Source organism: Staurois parvus, unplaced genomic scaffold (genome assembly GCF_062004578.1).
Source record: "Staurois parvus isolate SC_StPar_1 unplaced genomic scaffold, SC_StPar_1.0 ptg000290l, whole genome shotgun sequence".
NCBI classification, from domain to species: domain Eukaryota; kingdom Metazoa; phylum Chordata; class Amphibia; order Anura; family Ranidae; genus Staurois; species Staurois parvus.
The window spans coordinates 1,533,419-1,554,344 of record NW_028318086.1 but is presented as its reverse complement, the minus strand read 5'-3'; the positions used below and the strand labels follow the sequence as shown (position 1 = coordinate 1,554,344).

At 45.0% G+C, this 20,926-nt stretch overlaps 1 protein-coding gene across 1 annotated transcript in view; it reads left to right on the top strand.

The window, feature by feature from the left end:
* The window catches only part of RUVBL1 (RuvB like AAA ATPase 1), a 49,113-nt gene extending 30,128 nt beyond the window's left edge, over window positions 1–18,985 (top strand). The window contains exons 5-11 of the mRNA XM_089682459.1: window positions 1,598–1,687; window positions 3,489–3,638; window positions 6,892–6,955; window positions 7,747–7,945; window positions 10,699–10,801; window positions 16,178–16,269; window positions 18,600–18,985. Coding sequence (XP_089538585.1) covers window positions 1,598–1,687; window positions 3,489–3,638; window positions 6,892–6,955; window positions 7,747–7,945; window positions 10,699–10,801; window positions 16,178–16,269; window positions 18,600–18,759 — 858 coding nt within the window. The 3' untranslated portion in view covers window positions 18,760–18,985. The remainder of the gene's footprint in view (window positions 1–1,597; window positions 1,688–3,488; window positions 3,639–6,891; window positions 6,956–7,746; window positions 7,946–10,698; window positions 10,802–16,177; window positions 16,270–18,599) is intronic.
* The last annotated feature ends 1,941 nt before the right edge of the window (window positions 18,986–20,926 follow it).

The following is a 20,926-nucleotide window of genomic DNA, read 5'->3' as shown; positions in this document are numbered from 1 at the left end:
CTGCCAGAACACACCAGTCAGCACTGGCAGCCAGTGACTGCCAGCACTTATCGGATGCTGATTTTCCAGCATGCCTGTTCGACAGAAGCCGGCTGTTCAGCCAGCTTCTGGCAGCCATGTGGGTGTACACACAGGCCGAATGTTGGCCGGTTTCTATTGAACCGGACGATATTCGGCCCGTGTATATGGGGTGTAAAGCGGAGTTCCACTCACCCTGTCAAAAAAATAAGTCAGCAGCTACAAAAACTGTATCTGCTGACATTTAAAAAAACAGCCACTTACCTGTCCCTCGGTCCATCCCCCGCAGCCCATTTCACCGGCCGTCCTGTATTCCAGGAGGCCGGCATCTTCAATGAGGGCACCCAGCTGTGACAGCTTGTGGCTTCGCAGCCAGGTGCTCACTGCGCATGCGCGAGCAACGCTGCGCTTCATGAATGGTTCTGTAGTCTTCTGGGACCTGTCACGTGTCCCAAAAGAGGGAGGACACCTTCCGATCGCCTAGGTCAGGGTTAGGAAACCTGTGGCTCTCTAGCTGTTGTGAAATAACATTTCCCATGAGACATTGCAAAGTTGACAGTTATAGCTATGACTTGCAGTGGCATGATGGAACTTGTAGTCCTGCAACAGCTGGAGAGCTGCAGGTTGCCTACCCCTGGCCTACGTGATCGGAACGGAAGTGGGAGCGGATACCTATTAGATGCGGGTAGCTGAAGTAGCAGTGCGATTCCTGTCCAAATCGCATGCGGTTCCCCTGCAGGTGTGGTGCGATTTGAGCCCATTAATTTTGTATGGGCTCAAATTGAACCGCAAAAGGTACTGGTAATTGGTATCGGCGGTACTCGTACTCGCTGATTTGAAAAAGAAAACCGTATCGGTGCAACCCTATTAAAAACTGCTAGAGTGTTTGTTTTTGAAAGAACAGACATTCAAAATCTATTTTGCCAAAAAGCTGCTACTTCTTGCTTTGTGTACACCGTATGGAGCATGCACCATGTAATATACAATCTGGCTCCTTCCTAGCATTTTACAGAGCTACGTTCTGAAGACTTATGTAACTCCTGTGTACTGGAGTTGCTTTTAAAGGCCACCCACTGGGGAAAGAGGACAACAGGGTTGGCGGGGCCAAAAATGGCACCAGCCAAGACGATAACGGGTGGGGGGGGTTGTTAACGGAACTGCGCACTGGATAAAGGCACACCATTAAAGAATAAGTGGATGAGATCTTATCATTTGCAGGTATGTACTGTACACTTGCATTTAAGTGTCCATGCACACTGGCTTAATAAAAATGCCAGTGCTCTTCACAGAAAAAAAAAATTAAGTGTTCTTTTTGTACTAGTGTTTAGGAGCATTTAGTGTGTTTTTCCTGCCAAAAACTGAACTTTTTTTTATTTCTGCCTCTAAACGCTGAACTTAAACGCCTCTCTACTACCTAATGTGCACATAGGATAATATTAGTTGCTTCTACAGACAAAACGCTAAGCTCCTCTGGGAGCAGCGTTTATTTAAGCCGGTGTGCACAGAGCCTAAAATTTGGATGTGCTACAACAGAATTCATAAATGCACTTTTTTTATTTTTTATTTTTCCGCCCCCCAGTTGGACCCAAGCATCTATGAAAGTCTACAGAAGGAGCGAGTGGAAGTTGGGGATGTCATCTACATTGAGGCAAACAGCGGAGCAGTGAAGGTACATTTAATACTTTTTCAAATCTTATGCAGTGTAAAAAAAAAAAAAAAAAATTTGACCAGATTACAAATGTGTTTTTGAGATTTCCACTATTCACCCATTTAGTGCAATCAGTTATTTTTAATTGTTTTCCAGCAATAGTGATGCTTCAATAATAAATACCATTTTTTTTGCTCCATAAGACGCACCTGACCATAAGATGTGCCTAGGTTTTAGAGGAGAAAAACAAGAAAAAAATATTCTGAACCAATGGACTGCAGACACAGTACAGGAGATGACCAGAGACTGCGGACATAGTACAGGAGATGACCAGAGACTGCAGACATAGTACAGGAAGTGACTAGAGACTGCGGACATAGTACAGGAGATGACCAGAGACTGCGGACACAGTACAGGAAGTGACTAGAGACTGCTGACATAGTACAGGAGATGACCATAGACTGCGGACACAGTACAGGAAGTGACTAGACACTGCGGACACAGTACAGGAGATGGGCAGAGACTACGGACACAGTACAGGAGATGACCAGAGTCTGCGGACACAGTACAGGAGATGACCAGAGACTGCGGACACAGTACAGGAGATGGACCAGAGACTGCGGACACAGTACAGGAGAAGGACCAGAGACTGCGGACACAGTACAGGAGAAGGACCAGAGACTGCGGACACAGTACAGGAGAAGGACCAGAGACTGCGGACACAGTACAGGAGAAGGACCAGAGACTGCGGACACAGTACAGGAGAAGGACCAGAGACTGTGGACACAGTACAGGAGAAGGACCAGAGACTGCGGACCTTTAGGGAGGGAGGGGGAGCGGGTACCTGAATTTGACACTTCCGCGGAATTCTCCTTCCTATACTGTGGGCACCCGACTTTGACAGCCGGGTGCCCACTGTGCATGCGCGAGAAGTGCTGCGCTTTGTGAATGGCCCGGCATCTTTTGGGACCTGTCGTGTCCCAGAAGACACCGGACCATTCACAAAGCGCAGCGCTTCTCGCGCATGTGCAGTCGGCGCGGGAAGACTACAGCCCTGGACCGAGGAACGGGTTAGTTCCTGTCACAGAGAACAGCTGAGCGGCCGGCCCGGTATGACCTGGAAGGAGAATTATTCCAGTCCACTATTATATTTTATATGAAAAAGTCTTGCGGTTGCAACACTGTATCTATCTGTATCCGAAATGGATACATTGTTGCAACTGCAAGACTTTCATGTAAAATATAATAGTGGAGCTCTCTGCAAGGGACAGAAGTAATTATGGGGTTAAATGCCGGCCGTAGACGGGACGAAAATTGCCCGAATATTTTTTTCTTTTTTTAACTGTTGGTGGTATTGTCGGCCGATCGAACAACCGATTTTGTTTTTTTTTGTTTTTTTAACGTCCTGTTTTTGACCCATCTATGGCCTACATTAGACCATCTCTGTGGTTAAAATGTAGATTTTCCCAGAGTGATTTGGACCATGGATGGCAATGCTGGGGACTGTACTTCTTGAATAAAACATTGAAAAAGCAAGCTAGACTTTGAAATCATCTGTTTGTTGTTTTTACCTCCCAATATCCCTGCAGCATTCTAGTTTGTTGTATTCCTGCATAGTGACATGTGCTTTAGGTGTCTCGGCATTCACCAAAGAGTCCCAGAAGCATTGTAGTCCTTTCTTATTCCCAGCTTTCATCGGGGCAGTAATTGGTGCACAGCTCCCTCTGGTTGTTATCAGCAGCCTGTCAGTTGGGGATTTGGCAGCCATGCGGACAGCGCACCTGTTCCTATCCTCTAACACTGTTCTCTCCACACCGAACAGAGGCAGGGCAGGTGTGACACCTATGCCACCGAGTTTGACCTTGAAGCTGAAGAGTACGTCCCGCTCCCGAAGGGGGATGTCCACAAGAAGAAAGAAGTGATTCAGGATGTCACGCTGCATGACTTGGATGTAGCCAATGCAAGGCCTCAGGTAGGTGTTGGGGACAGTCTCCATTTGTGGAACATGACGGGAGGGGATGGTTTTATTAGAGGGAAACACAGATGAAGTTTTGTAGTGATACAGAGATCAGGAAGCGGTACTGTGATTTTTAATTATGGGTGATCAGGTGTAAAGAAGCTCAGAGGTGATGAGCTGAATATTTTCCAGGAAACTGGATGTGTTGTGCAGCAGGCTTGTCTGTAGATTGTGCTGTAATGCACAGAACCATTTTGCTGATTTGATCTAAGGCTCCGCGGCTTCTGTTGTGCGAGCAAACATGCGTTTTGAGGTCTCTGTTAATGGGCTTCAGGAGTGCTTTTAAAGTGGTTGTAGAGATGCACCGAAATTTCGGCCACTGAAACATATCGGCCGAAAATAGCGCTGATAGGAATAATTTAGCCGATACAGGGGACTGGGTGTACTGCAGGTGGGGGGCGGAGGTGGAGAAAGGTAGGAGAGGAGCTGTGTATACAGTGACTGGCTATCACTATATGTCAGTGCCGATTTTAAATGTTTTACGGCTTTTTTTTTTTTCTTCTACACTATAGCTCAGAGAATGACCTGTCACTTTCCCCGAGTTAAAAGAAATGAAGTTTTTTAGTTTCCTTCCCCAAGGTAAAAGAAACAAAATTTTTCTCTGAGCTTTAGTGAAGGGAAAAAAAAGCCGGCAATTGAATTTAAAAACCAGCACTGACCTATAGGGGTTTATTTACTAAAGCTGGAGAGTGCAAAATCAGACTTCTGCATAGAAACCAATCAGCTTCCAGGTTTTATTGGCAAAACTTAATTGGACAAGCTGAGGTCAGAAGCTGATTGGTTTCTGTGCAGAAGTCTGATTTTACACTCTCCAGCTTTAGTAAATCAACCCCATAGTGACCCCCCTCCCCCCCATAGTGACAGCCAGTGAGGGAGCCTCTCTGTATACGCTGCTCCCTCACTGTATACACTTCTCCTCTCCTGCCCCCTCCTTGCACACACTGCTCCCTCCTCCCCCTTACAAAGATGGCCTGTCACTCATATGCTATACGGGACTATAAATCATAAGTTAAAATATATGTGTGTGTGTATATACACATGAAAATCGAAAGCAATATAAAAATATTTTAAATTGGGGCCTCCCTACATACGCAGACATTTCGGTTCGGTTTTTGGTCACAGGCATTCTGAATCTTCGGTATCGGTTTCGGCACCAGAATTTTCATTTCTGTGCACCACTAATTTTTACTTTCATGCATTCTCTGTATTAAAATGGAAGTAAATGCAAACCCCAATGAACTCTAAACCTACTCTCAGCCACATTCTAAGCCTAATCTATCTAGCCCTGTAAAGAAAAAAAAAATCGCTATACTTATCTGTTCTGCAACCACTTTGGTCCGGTCCCATGCTGATCTGTCAGCAGCAGCTTTAGTGTGAAGAAGAGGCAACCGACAACGGATGCCCCACAGTATCTCTATGGGTGACATCACTTCCCAGGCATTTCACAGCCATTGTCTGCTATCTTCAGCACACTGAGGGCACTGCTAGAGACTGGAGCGGCTGCAGAACAGGTAAGTGTGGGTTTTTTTGGGGGGGGGTTTTAAGGGCTTGGTAGATTAGACTTAGATTGTGGCTAAGAGTACTTTTTGAGTGAGTAAGGTTTTGTCTTATGATCTCTTTAATCTCTTCACGCCTGCCGAACGCAAATGTGCGGCCTCCCGGCGTCTGGGCCTAGACACCGAGCAGCCATACATTTGCGTTCTATTAAAAAAAGACATGCTAAGAGCGCGTGCCCTGCTCGCTCCCAGCACACGTCTGGTACTCACGGAAAGGTCACGATCTCCTCTTTCGATCGGGACCTTTCCCGATCATGTGACGGTGTGTCATGGCGGTCACATGACCCTAAACCCCTGCCTCCCGGCTTCTGAAACCCTTAAAGGGCCAGTAGGTGCCGGCGCGAAGGGGTTAAGGCAGGCATGTCCAAAGTCCGGCCCGCGGGCCATTTACGGCCCGGGGGTCGGTTTAATACGGCCCTCCAACAGCCCTCCCTGCTCTGTGTAATGTGGCCCTCCCACAGCCCTCCTTTCTATGGCAGACAGTCTTCTGCTTGAGAGCAGAGGGCAGTGCCCATGCCTGACTGCAGCGCGTTCTCCCTGGTCTGTGTAAATGCGGCTGTCGCACGGCCCTCCCTTCTGTGGCAGACAGTCTTCTGCTTGAGAGCAGTGCGCATGCGTGACTGCGCCGCGCTGGGAGCGACAGAGGGCGGTGACGTCAGGGCCGGGCTTTCAGTGTGAAGTGTGTTTCTCTTCCCCTCCCGGCTGCCGAGCAGAGACTTCAGCTCCAGCTACCTTTTTCACCCTTCACATTAGTGCAGGTAAGTTTTTTTTTTTTTTTTATTTATTTTCAATACATTGTGAAAACTCAGCTGACAGTTGATCTTAATGTTATGAAATGAAAAGTATGTCGTTTGCAATTAACTTGGCATAAAATAATTTATTTGCATTTAATTGTAATGGTTCAAAGAATGTTCGAAAAAATGTTCGGCCCTCCACCATGTTCACTTCATCCAATCTGGCCCTCTTTGAAAAAAGTTTGGACACCCCTGGGTTAAGGTAAATAAAAACATTTCCAAGTCCGCTTCCCCCCAGCCTCACCTGAAATACCTGAGCACAGTCTCAATCCAGCACTGTGCCCATCTGCAGCAGCGCCTCTTTTCCCTGGTCTTACAGGGGCTTGGCAGCAGCAGGAGCCAATGGTTTGCTGCTGTTAATTCAATTCTGTGAGGGGCAGGGTTAAGCTGCACTGTGTGTCAGACGCACACGGTGCAGCTCAGATTGAGCCTGTACGAGTACCCCCATAGCAAGAGGCTTGCTATAGGGGCATTTGGAGATGAGGAGCCAGGGGCACCGGTGGGGGACCCCAGAAGAAAAGGATTGGGGCTGATCTGTGCAAAACCATTGCACACAGCAGGAAAGTATAAACAGGTTTGTTATTTTAGAGAGAAAAAAAAGTAAACCCTTACAATCACTTTAACATCTTTTTAAAGTTATTCCTCAGATCATTCACAATTCTCTGCAGGTGTATTTGACCTGCTTTTGCATTCCTATAGACTTTTATGGGAATAAAAGCAGTTCAAAAACACGTTAAAGCTGCCCCTTAATCGGCATTGTACTAGTACATGGTGAGACAATTACATCTGACAAAAGAAAAAGTGTGAAGCAGAATGATATCCTGTTCGTGTCATTTACGGTGGTATTTCTGATTGCAGGGAGGACAAGACATCCTTTCGATGATGGGTCAGTTGATGAAACCGAAGAAAACAGAGATCACAGGTAATCCTAAGATTTCTTGTTTTTTATATGGCGCCAAACTAAAGCTCACCAACCAAAAAAAACAAATGATCGATATTAGTCTCCCAGCTGCACTGATCATCAATGTAAAGAGGCAGTTTACCACTGACATCCAACATAGAGGCACTTCTCCACTGGCCACTATATCTTGCTGCTTTTTAGGATTTTTCTGACTTACTGACAATAATTTGTCATAAAGAACAAGTGGGTGACATTAACCCCTTCACGCCGGCGCCTCCCAGCCCTTTAAGGTTTCAGGAGGCGGGGAGGGGTTTAGGGTCATGTGACCGCCGTGATGATCGGGAAAGGTCCCAGTCGAAGGAGGAGATCGGGACCTTTCCGTGAGTACCGGACATGTGTGCTGGGAGCGCGCAGGGTGCGCGCTCTCGGCACATATGTCCTTTTTTAATTGCACACACATGTGCGGCCTCTGAGTCTAGGCCCAGACGCCAGGAGGCCGCACATTTGTGTGCGGCTGGCGTGAAGAGGTTAAATTATCTGATCTTGGTGTCAAATTCTCTGCGGACAGCACATTGTTTATTATCTTGTTTAATCTTACGTCTACAATTTAATAATTATACTAATATACCAGAAACTGTAGATATACATTTTTACTTGGGATTCCCTAGCCACTGAAAATGATTTCGAGGATAAAGGGGTTGACAGAGGCTGGTGTATGACATGTGCTCCTCTAGAAAGTATTTGCGGAAATGCCATGTCAGTGTTTTTTGTGTTGTATAAGACTGTGAAATGCTCTGTCTCTTGTTTCCCAGACAAGCTGAGAGGGGAAATCAACAAAGTGGTCAATAAATACATCGACCAGGGCATTGCAGAACTGGTTCCTGGTGTCCTGTTCATCGATGAGGTGCACATGCTGGACATTGAATGCTTCACCTATCTGCATCGTGCCCTGGAATCATCACTCGCCCCCATTGTCATTTTCGCCACTAACAGAGGAAACTGCGTCATCAGGTACGGAGTGCCTCGCGTATTGATCCGGAGAAATGGGCAAATAAATATAGGATCTTGTCTTAAAAAAAAATGTTCTTCCTATATTATTATTATTATTATACAGTAGTTATAAAGCGCCAATAGTTCGCTCAGCGCTGTACATTACAAAGGGGGACAGAACATGTGACAGAACAATACCAATACAATGCAAAACACGAGGGCCCTGCTCTTTGGAGCTTACAATCTAGGAGGGAGGGGATGGTGGCACAGGAGGAGATAGCTGTGGGGGATGGAGTGGTAGGAAGAGTGGAGGAGGTCGGCAAGTTAGCAGGGGGTGGGGTAGGCTTCCCTGAAGAGATGGGTTTTCAGGGTGCGCCTAAAGGAGAGGAGAGTAGGTGATAATCTGATGGGTTGGGGCAGGGAGTTCCAGAGGACGGGTGACACCCTGGAGAAGTCCTGGAGGCGGGCATGGGAGGAGGAGACCAGGGAACTAGAGAGGAGGAGGTCTTGTGAGGAGCGGAGTGTGTGTGCTGGGCATAAACCAGTTCATATTTTCCCGCTAAGGTGGTGCAGCCAATAGACAGCCAAACACCTGATAGCAAAGAGAAACAATAATCCTTTTATAAAATTATAATCTAATTGTATTTTACAATTTTAGATGCATAAATAGTACATTTTACTGTTCTTTTATCCTTTCAAGATCAGGGAGAGTCTTGAGTCTTTGTAACTGAAGTGGCTAGGATCAGGAGGCTTTAAAGGTTAACATCGCCTTTTAGACCATGTATCGTTACACCAATATTTGGGATGTAACCTGGTTGCAAGAGGATCAAACTGCATCCCAGTCTGTCCATTGCACCTGCAATGCACTGCTATTTAATTTTTTTGGCTGCAGATGGCTTTAAAAAAAAAAAAAAATCATAATCGCCTAGATGGCTGCAGCACCGATTCCCGTTGCAGCTGACCTCCCCCAACTCTGAGACCGACAACTGAGCGATCAAAACAGCTTATTGTTCAGTTCTCGGTCTTCAGCCTGCAGGGGGCTGGTGGCTGTCAGTCACCAGCTTTCTGCTCTGCCCCTCCAGTGCTCACTGGAGCCATGGGCTGTGCAAGGGGCAGGAGCGGCTAGCTCCGTTTCTCAGGGGCTCGCTGAGAGGTTGTGCCAGCTGGCGGTCCAGGCATCTGGGTGGATTCTGACTGTAAAGTTGGGATCTTTCCCGAACCTGGACCTCCTGAAAATTGATGCACTCCTGTAGTCCCAAAGGAGCAGCACAACCAAAATAGCTTTGGCTATACTTTAATATTATTAACAACAACAATTTTTTTTCTGCTAAAGGTAGAGTTAACCTTTGAGACCCTGTTACCAATTTTTAAAAAAAATGAAGGTAAAAGCAAATATCTAGATTTTAAATGCATTTTTCCTTTCCAGAAAAGGCACTTGCAATGGGCCTTTGAACTTGCTAAGAAGATTCCACACTCCAAGAAGAGTCAGTTTCCTTGCACAGCCTGCTCCCTGCCCCTCCCCACAGATTATGTGACAGCAGTGGAGGAGCAAAGACAAATACTATAGAGTGACAGCTTTGTGCCTTCTGACATTGCATCCAAGATGGTTGCATCCAACTGTACTCTCAGGGCATGTAGATGTCTACACAAGGGAGGCTTTCTTGTAAATAACACGCATAAAATCCACGTCCCCTGCTTGTGCGCGCTCCCAGGGAGCACGCAGCACCGCGATCCGGTGCCCGCTGTGTCCTCCGGACACAGTGGAACACCGATCTTCGGACGGGACCTCTGTGCGAGGTCCTGATCATGTGATCACTGATTGACCAATCAGTGATCACATGCAGAGTAGTAAGCAAGATGTCACTTCTGACATCATTTCTTACTACGTGTGAAATCTGTGAATGATCACAGAGGTCACATGGTACAAGGCTGTTCATAACAGCCTTGTACCATGTGATAAGCTGTGACCAATCACAGCTCACACAGTAGTTCTCAATGTCTGCAAAAATGCAGCCAGAGAGAAGGAGAAATGATTGCTTTTACAGCCTTTATGGGTGTATAAGCAATCAGTGCAAAAAAAAAAAAAAATCTTCATCACCCCCCACAAGTAGTAGTGTCACTATGGTGACACTGTACTGCTAATAATATAAAAATGTAAAAAAAGTTTAAAAATTATAATTTTTGGTTAAGCTAATTTGGGTTGTTTTGTGGTTTTTTTTTTTTTTTTTTTACTAAAAAGATAACGGAATACATTTTGTCCAAGATTTATGATGAAATATTGCAAATTTTTATAAGAAAAACACTTTTTTGGAAAAAAATTTTGGACTTTTACATAGCAAAAAAAATAAAAATCCCAGTGGTGGATAAATACCACCAAAATAAAGCTTTATCTGTCTAAAAAAAAAATGCTAAAAAAATTCATATGGGTACAGTGTTGCACGACCGTGCAATTGTCATTCAAAGTGTGATAGCGTTGAAAGCTGAAAATTGGCCTGGGGGGGAAAGTGTCCAGACTGGAAGTGGTTAAAGTGAACCTGTGCTTTATGCAGGGCAAACCCACTTGTTTCACTAATGGTAGCTGCTTCCTTTTCCCTGCCCACGTCTTTGTTCAACCACTGACCGCTAGCAATCAAATCTATAATTACATATCGGCATTATGTGCTGATTGGGCACTATGGATGCCAAACACTTCCATACAAGAAAAGCGATTTAGTGAACTAATATTGCTGTATTTATGCTGTGTTCTAAACCGGTACATTGTTGTGGATTTTCAGGGGAACAGAAGATGTCGTCTCCCCACACGGGATACCCCTGGATCTCCTGGACAGAGTGATGATTATCCGGACCATGCTGTACACACCACAGGAAATGAAGCAGGTGAGGACATCTCCATGGTTTGTGTGATAAATCTGTCATTTGTTGTTTTGACTGTTGGAACCGTCACCCTCACCAAGTGAAGGGAAGCCAAGCCAAAAGGCTTTCTTTAGAAGCTGGATTTGAAATTTGGATCGGGTTACTTTAATATTGGAAAGCTAATATTGGAATGCACGTTCCTAACTCCAGAAACCACTAAACAGCTCATCCACTCCCTCATCATATCACGACTCGACTACTGCAACTCCCTCCTCACTGGCCTGCCTCGCCGCTGGCTATCCCCGCTTCAGTCCATCCTGAATACGGCTGCCAGACTCATTCACCTTTCCAACCGCTCCGTCTCCGCCCCCCCCCTCTGCCAATCCCTCCACTGACTTCCGATTGCGCAACGGATCAAATTCAAAATCCTAACACTGACGTGCAAAGCCGTCCACCATACTGCCCCGAACTACATCACTGACCTAATATCCAAGTACCACCCAACACGCACACTCCGCTCCTCACAAGACCTCCTTCTCTCTAGTTCCCTGGTCTCCTCCTCCCATGCCCGCCTCCAGGACTTCTCCGGGGTGTCACCCATCCTCTGGAACTCCCTGCCCCAACCCATCAGATTATCTCCTACTCTCCTCTCCTTTAGGCGCACCCTGAAAACCCACCTCTTCAGGGAAGCCTACCCCACCCCCTGCTAACTTGCCAACCTCCTCCACTCTTCCTACCACTCCATCCCCCACAGCTATCTCCTCCTGTACCACCATCCCCTCCCTCCTAGATTGTAAGCTCCAAGGAGCAGGGCCCTTGATTCCCTCATGTTTTGCATTGTATTGGTATTGTTCTGTCACATGTTCTGTCCCCCTTTGTAATGTACAGCGCTGAGCGAACTATCGGCGCTTTATAAATACTGTATAATAATAATAATCTCTTAGATTGTAAGCTCCAAGGATCAGGGCCCTCCTAACCCTCTTGTATTGAACTGTATTGTTGCTGTATTATTTCCCATTAAATTGTAAAGCGCTGAGCAAACTGTTGGCGCTATATAAATCCTGTATAATAATATAATTTGTAGTCTCCTTTGACGGGAATGCATGGTGCCCTTTGGTATAAACCGCAAAAAATCTGATTGGTTTTAGCTAGCTTGTGTATGCATTCATTCCTGTTGGATAGTGTAGTTCTTACTATACTTCCAGCTTTGTGACAGGAGAGCTGTGGCTTGCATACGCTGAAGCCATGGTGTTTGACCACCCATATGTCCTCCTTGTCCATTCACAGAATCTCACGTATTTGGTGAATGGTTTGCAGAATACAAAGCATTCTGTGAATGAGAGCTGCAGCTCTTCTGTCGCAGCCCCAGAAATCTATTGTTATACATGTGTAAACATTAAAGAAATGACAGCAACACTTATTTCTAATGCCCCTCCCGAGACTTGGCTTGTTTTCAAACTGAAGTTTTAACCACTTGCGGATCGCCCTCAGTTTACTGCAGACGGGCGGCCCACACAGGAAAAGCGATATACCTGTACGTTGCTGCCCGTGTCCGGGTATGGGGGCCCCCCACTGGCAACCGCTGTGATTTTACACAGTGGGAGCCTTTTCCCAAGTCCCAGCCAATGATTTGTGTCCGGGACCTGCTGATGTGCTGACGAGCAACACTGAGCTCTGTACAGAGGGAATGATCTCTGTTTCTTATCCCTGCAAAGCAGGAATGAAAAATAAGAGATCATTGGTCAAATACAGCCCCTTTTATACATATTACACATAGTTGGGCACACATTGAACCCCTTGATTACGCTAGATGTTAACCCCTTCTCAGCCAATGTCATTAGTAGTGACCCTGTATAGTATTATCACTGATCACTGTATAAACGTCACTGGTGATATCAGTAGCGTTAGTCAGATTGCCCGCTGCATTATTGCAGTCCCCTTACAAGTCGCTGATCATTGCCATTCGTAGTATAAAAAAAGAAATTCCATTATATGTACAATAGTTTGTAGGAGCTAAAAGTTTCATGCAAACCAATCAATATACACTTACTGGGATTTTTGTTATCAAAGGCATGTACCAGCATACATATTGGTTACATTTATGAAGATTTTTTTTTTTTTTTTTTTTTGGATATGTTTTGTAGCAGAAAGTAAAAAATATTTTTTTTTTCGATATATTTTCTGTCTTTACCAGTTAAAGTAGTGCAGTGCTAAATGGCAAAAAATGGCCTGGTCATGAAGGGGGTAAATTCATCTTGAGCTGAAGTGGTTAGGAAAGAAAATATTTTCCCAGAGTTTTTTTTTTTTTTTTTTTTTTTTTTTTTTTTAATGCAGCACTTGCCTTATTTAAGTGTCTGTTGCAAAGATAGTGTGCTGAGGGTAGAACATAGACTCAGAAAATGTTTACTGATATTATATGAAGGAGGAATTCCCTGACATCCCTTTAGACATACTCCCTCTTCATCACTGGTAGTTTAGCATGTCAGCTCTGCTCATGTTCACTGCAGCTGATAAACTCGCGTTCAGGAGCTTTTCTGCAGGTTTTTTTGGGTTTTTTTTTGCTGCCCCCGAACTCTCCCTAATGTTTTCCTATGTGTTCATGTACACATTGTCATTTACAAGCAGTTGAGTTTACAGTCATTTTTTTGACCGCACCAAACTTGCGTTCAGGAGTAGATTTTATCAGCGTTTCAAACCCTTGTAAACACGGCTAACAGCTTTTAGAAGCGTTTTTTAACTGTTCCATAGCCAGATGCTGTCCAGAGCCTTTTTTCATCATCGGAAATGCATGCAAAGCGTTTTCCATGTATTCAAATGGACCCGGTACACCAGCGCAGTCAGTTCCAGGTATGCAAATGGACCCGGTACACCAGCGCAGTCAGTTCCAGGTATTCAAATGGACCCGGTACACCAGCGCAGTCAGTTCCAAGTTTGGCGTGAAGGAAACAATGGTAGAACGCGCTGCATTATGCTCATGATGGGATCCATAGTGAATACAACCAGAAAAGACAGGTCATCTCCACACATACTGCTCTCTCTGCTTCTGCTCTCTCTATTCCTCTCAAAATGTCTGAAATAGTTAATTATTTACTATTTTTCAGCGCATTCTGGGCATTTTGGAAGGTCTCCTGATGTTTTCTTAAAAAAAACGCTTTGAAACGCAAACAGGCATAAACGTGGCTAAACAGACGTTTAACCTACATCTTACAGCTGTCAGTTTCCATTGTTCAGAAGAGTTTTCCAAACGCCCCGTGTACATGAGCCATAAAGGAAGGCCAAGGATGCTTTCAACTAACCCCATGTGTTTGCAGGCAACTTTACAAAAAAACTTTTTTTTTTTTTTTTATTTCAGAAAAGCGCGACCCTGAATGCTAGAACCGTGCTTTAAGCATTGCAAAAGAAAAAAAAAAGTTTTATTTTGGCAATCTAGCCTGATTCGCCTGGATATATAAGCGCAGCTGTGGTGCATCCATTCTTTCACACTTCTTGCATTGCAGGGGGTCACTGTATCTTTAAACCTAAAAGAAACCTTCAACTCTTGCTAATAAATTCCTTCACAAATGCTGGAAATGAATAAAGACCATTGCATTCATTATCTCATCCTTGAACGGCTGTCAGTAAAGTTTCAGGAGAGCTCGCGCCTGTCCGCTGGCTGTGCATTCCCAGGTTTCATCTAAGCAGGCGCCTCACGCTATCTTGTTTACAGAGCTGCCAAAGTGAAAAATACCTGTATTATATGAGACCTGCTATCTCAGCAGTACAACACACAACACTATTATCCCGGCTGCCCCTTATCATTCAGCGAAGAGAGCCAGCGCATGGTGCCAGCTCCCCCGTGCTCCATGCACCGCACCTTGTCATGCAGTATATGCAGATGTTATTTTGCAGTGTCTTTTTTTGAGAACAAATTTTGATTCTTTATAGTGACAATTACCCAAAAACTGGTTTTACTGCAACTTTTAATTTTTTTTTTCTCACACTATAGCTGGCCATACATCATACAATTTTCTTGTTCAATTTATTTCACTTTGGCGCTCTATTTCAAATTTCATTGTTTTTGGTTTGATTACATTATTCAATTAAATTTATTCTATTTTTTATGATTATTAAATTATAATTTATGATTTCGTGTTTCAAGTTTTAACATACCCGGGATGTTTACTAGACTCTTGTTCGGACAGATTTCAGTGAGTTATTCCTAAGAATTACAGGCTTACAAAAAAAATACATATTTCCATGCAAAAAAATGTACCGCTTTGAGCACAGAAATACTGACATAATCATACCGCTAGGGAGGTTAAAGTGTGGAAAGACTGCTCAGTCTTGACCTGTAGAATTTGCCTCCTGTGTTGACACATTGCAGCAGTACTTGTTACATCAGGACCCATCCCCTGTATAAACCACTGCATTGCAAAAAAAAAAAAAGCGGCGTAGCAACACAAGGAGACAACCAGTGCTCATATGTCAAGGAGGAGAGAGCAGAGAGATGAGCTCATCAGTCTGGAGCTTCTCCTTTTACTGTCCAGTCACAGGCTGTGGGAGGGGCTAGACCAGTAAGTGTTACTGGGCTGCAGCAGAGAAAAACTAGGTTTCTTGCTCTGCAAGACAGCAGTGTAAATCTCCGAGCAAAGGACAGAAATACCTTTGGGAAGGTAATAGCTCCCTTCAGTGGTGTCCCGAGGCAGGTGCGGGGGGTGACGCCTACCGCACGGGGTGACGCCTACCGCACGGGGTGACGCCTACCGCACGGGGTGACGCCTACCGCACGGGGTGACACCAGACCCGCTCCATGAAAAGGTAAGTTGTAAAGCAAGCTGACAATCCCCGCAGGATGGATCCTATCCATCCTGCGAGGATCATCGGCTTTCTTTACAACTTACCTTTTCATGGAGCGGGTTCCGGTATCACCCCGTATAGGTTGCATGCCGACGATCCCCGCAGGATGAATCGGATCTGAAGATTGTGGAGCATAATGGATCGGACTCCGATCCATTATGCTCAATCTGCAGATCCGATCCATTCTGCGGGGATCGTCGGAGGGGGTGTCACCAAGTGTTATCTCACCGGGTGACACCAACCCTAGGGACGCCCCTGGCTCCCTTTTTAGTACAGAATATAATATTTTAAAAAATCTAATGATTCCGTTTTAAGAAGATATATTTTAAAGAACATTATTTTTTTTTAAGTCATCTAGAAGTTCATACTGCTCAGAGTCCCCTTCGATCAGACAATCTCTTTCCCTCCCACCTGTCATTATGTATCATCATTACGTTGTATATTAGAGGTATTCTCTGCCAGTGTCATTCTATGGATAAAGTGAAAGGGAGTGGGAAAGAGCGCATTAAACCGCCCACTGAGTAAAGCCACCATCTCATCCTGCTTCCTTGTTTCTCCATCCAGATTATAAAGATTCGAGCGCAGACCGAGGGCATTAACATCAGCGAAGAAGCCTTAAATCACCTGGGGGAGATCGGCACTAAGACCACATTGAGGTTAGTAATGTTCTGGGCCTGCAGGGTCGTTCTTCTCCTAGAACAGGGGACACTGGAGGACACGGCAGCTGAGACACATCGGCATCACCCCACCGCTCAGGTAGACAGATGTCGGCTGTCAGTGATAGGAACAGCTCAGGTGTGTTATCCTCCTCATCTGATGGCAGCAGACCTGAGTGCCATTCTTTTACTTTGTGAAACCACCGACAGGCTCCCCCTCTGCATGCTTTACTTTCTAATGTTTTTCTAACTTAAAGGAGCATTCCAACAACAATAAAAACACCACCCTTTTATATTCCGAATAGATTCAGAAAATTAAATATACTTTAAGGTGACCACTAGCTAAAACAATGTAAAGTCTTTTTTTTTTTTTCTTCATTTTGGACCGTGATCAAAATCCTTGTTGGCTATATTTGTTTAAGTTTTATCTTCTCTGCCCCACTCCTGTCCTTCAGACACACCAGAAAGTAAAAAGAAATCTCTTTGTAGTGAAGGTAAACACATTGTGTAGTCAGTTGTCACCCGAACAAGTGTTTCTTTTCTGGTAACCACTCAAAAATTTGGATTTTCTGTCTCTGTGCATATAGACATTGGTATCCAAGGCAGAAGGTGAGTCTACCCAGGGACACAGCAATAAAAATCTGACAGAGGATCTAATCTCATCCCTCTCCATCCAAAACTAAACAAAAAAAGGTTAAATGTACTTTAAATTCAGGACAGAGTGACAGATTCTCTTACAATACTTGGGAGGGAGAGTTACTAAAGGGCGAAAGAACTCAGGATGAGAGAAGAGGGTATTTGGATGGGCGGTACTTAAAGTATTTGGGTTACCAGGAAGGAGAGAGCTCGTGGTAGGAGAGGAAGGTACTTGGGTGGGTTTACAAGGAGAGAGCTCAGGTAGGTAGAAGGAGGTACTTGGGTGGGTTTACAAGGATAGAGCTCAGGTAGGGAGAGGGAGGTACTTGGGTGGGTTTACAAGGATAGAGCTCAGGTAGGTAGAAGGAGGTACTTGGGTGGGTTTACAAGAAGAGAGCTCAGGTAGGGAGAGGAAGGTACTTGGGTGGGTTTACAAGGATAGAGCTCAGGTAGGTAGAAGGAGGTAATTGGGTGGGTTTACAAGGATAGAGCTCAGGTAGGGAGAGGGAGGTACTTGGGTGAGTTTACAGAAGAGAGCTCAGGTAGGGAGAGGAAGGTACTTGGGTGGGTTTACAAGGAGAGAGCTCAGGTAGGGAGAGGGAGGTACTTAAGTGGGTTTACAAGGCGAGAGCTCAGGTAGGGAGAGGGAGGTACTTGGGTGAGTTTACCAGAAGAGAGCTCAGGTAGGGAGAGGGAGGTACTTGGGTGGGTTTACAAGGAGAGAGTTCAAGGTTGGAGGGAACATTTGGGTCACTCTACAAGGAGAGTGCTCAGGGTGGGGAGAGATGGCTTTTGGGTGGGCTCACAACAAGGAGAGCATGCAGGGTGGGAAAGGAAGGTACATGGGTGGGCTTAAAAGGAAAGAGCTCAAGGTGGAAAGGAGGAGGTATTTAAGTGGGCTCCAGCTATTTAAAGGAGAGAGCTCAGGGTCAAAGGGGATGACAATTGGGACCTTTACAAGGAGAGAGCTCTGTTAGGAAGTGGAAGGTACCTAGGTGGGCTCCAGCCATTACGAGGAGGAGAGTTCCATCATGCCTCTGCAAGTCATAGCTGTAACTGTCAGTTTTGTAATATTTGCAATGCCTCATGGAAAATGTTGTTTCACAACAACTAGAGAGCCGCAGGTTGCCTACCCCTGACCTAGACGGAGCTGGCTAAGGCTGCTATCACTTACATGACGGACAGCTTTGCACGGTGTGCTGCGTTTGGGACATTAATATTCCATCATATTCTTAATATGTTTTAATGACATAATATTGGGTACATTATTCATTACTGTATAATCTTGGAAGAACAAGTTAATGCCAACATGGAAGATGTCCTAATATACTCTACTTTTGCATCCAATATGGCAGAATACCCTATAGAATCTGTTGCGGCATTACAGGCAGGTGATAACATTATTACTATGAACTTGAATTTGCCATGCCCTTCCTGAATTGACACACAGCTTCTGACAGCATCCACACCATCAGTAATGAGTCAGAAAAACCTTACTGAATCGCACCGATTAGTCTGTTATCCAACTTACATACAGATGTTTCTAGCTTGGCTCTCAATACAAGATGTAGACGCCGTGGCTTCTGAAACCTACAGAGCAACAAGACTTCCATTAAGGTTTCTCTGAGGTCTCTAACATTGAAATAAAGACAATGCAGACAGAAGACATGTTAATGTTTTTATTCCCATTGTAGGTACTCTGTACAGCTCCTGACCCCAGCTAACCTCCTCGCCAAAATCAATGGCAAAGACAGCATCGAGAAAGAACACGTGGAAGAAATAAACGAACTCTTCTACGACGCCAAATCATCTGCGAAAATACTTGCCGAGCAACAAGAAAAGTATATGAAATAATCCTACAATGACATTCCATCCTGCCTCTCCTTCCCATTACCATCATCCGCTGTGATATCCCGGAACAGATAACTGTCTCAGAATGACCCGTTGTGACATTAACAAATTAGTCCTCTCTTTTGGCTTCTGGATTGATGGATGTGAATGGATTAGAAAATATTTAATGTGCGTTTTTGGTGAAAATTTTTTTTCTTATTTTTTAAATTAAATATAACAGAAAAAATTAGTTGTGTTGTATACCATAAATGGTTAGGGGAGCACGAAGCTGAGCTGACGTCGACCCAACTTTTTGGGATATGGTGCCCTATTACGTTTGGTTTTGAATTTATTACCACTATAACCTCTACATGCCGGCCACACACAAATGTGCGTCCTCCCGGTGTCTGGGCCTAGACGCCGAGCAGCCGCACATTTGTGTTCTATTAAAAAAGGACATATGTGCTGCGAGCGCGCGCTTCCAGCACACATGTCCGGTACTCACGGAAAGGTCCCGATCTCCTCTTTTTCGGTCGCATCATGGCAGTCACATGACCCTAAACCCCGCCTCACGGCTTCTGGAACCCTTTAAAGGGCCAGAAGGCCCCGGCATGAAGGGGTTAAACTTCAAGGACAGGTCTGATTGTTACAGAGGAGAAGAGGTTGGAAAAGACATCAAGTTAAACCTCTGTGTGAGTTTTATGTGTTTGATCCAGAAGAAGGTTAAAAAAAAAAAAACACAAGCATAGGACATAAGAGGGTAAAAAGATAATGACCCCATACTGATGATTGGACATGTACCTGGATTAACCAGGGAATTTAAAGCGGTTGGAAAGTCGTTAAGCAAAAAACAAAAATCATCTGCAACCACTGGCCCTCCTGAGGATTTGCCCTCCTTTCTGACCAGGCCATTTTTTTCTTTACGGCTCTGCGCTATTTTAACTGACAGTTGTGCGGTCGTGCGTCGGTGCACCCAAATGAAATTTTTCCCCACAAATTGAGCTTCTTTCGGTGATATTTGATCGCCTGTGCGGTTTTAAATTTTTGCACTATAAAAAAAAGACAATTTTGAGAAAACGGTATTTAACTTTTTTTATTATTAAACATGCCCAGTAGAAAAATTAAAAAAATCAAATTTCCCTAGTCGCCTTCCAGGACAGCTTCACATGAGAGGTTCCTCCCAGGAAACACCCGAACCACCACCTTTTCCATAAATAGCCCCTCTCCCTAGGGGACCCCCTGTATTAGTGTTTCCTCCGGACCAGGGACAGGAACTGCTCCTTTTTTTTTTTTTTTTTTTTTTTTAAGCATGGTCACCTGGTGGGGTACAAAGGCCTGGATGGGGCTACCCCTCCTATTTGCAAGCAAGGCAGGGGCCTTGTGAGCTGGCCTCTCCTGTGTTCCTTGCACAGCCCCCCATTCTCCTGTGGTTGGGGGTGACAGTCGTCGGCCACATGACTGCAGTCATACTGGGGGGTACAATGGGCACAACTACACTCCAGAACAATACAGAACCATGTCCTCTCCCACTGGGATGGCAGCCATGCGTCCCTGGATTCTAGCATCTGCCTAACGCACAAAGTGAGAGCGTCCCTAGAGTGGTGGGGGAACATTCACACACTTAAAGCCGGAAGAAGGTGGAAACAATCCAACCCAATAAGAATCACCAAGTATGTGGGGGTGGGGCGCACGTATGGAGGGTTGCCTGACCCAGGGCAAGTGGGACCCGGAAACCTCAAGAAGATCATCAAACTTCAGGGAATTCAGGGCGCTCTGCTTTTCAGGAGAAAATAGAAGGGAAAGAGATTCAGATCCTGTCTGACAACATGACAGCCGTTGCATATTTGAACAGGCAAGTGCCTCACGAGGTCCCCGAAACGAATGGAACTAGCAGAAACCCTCCTGAGCTGGGAATAAATTATGGTATTCTGCTATGTCTTTGCAAAAAAAATAAAAAGTAAATGAATTGGTTTACGTGAAAGTTATAGCGTCTAAAAATGGCGGTATAGATAGTGTGATTTTTCTTTATTTTTACTAGTAATGGTGGTGATCAGCGACTTACTGTGGGACTGCGGCGGGCATTCTGACACTGGGGGGGAGGGGAACTGACTTGGTGTCACTGACATCCCCTGTGACACCAATACAGTGATCAGTGCTAAAAAAAAAAAAAAAAAACTGACACTGGGCAGGA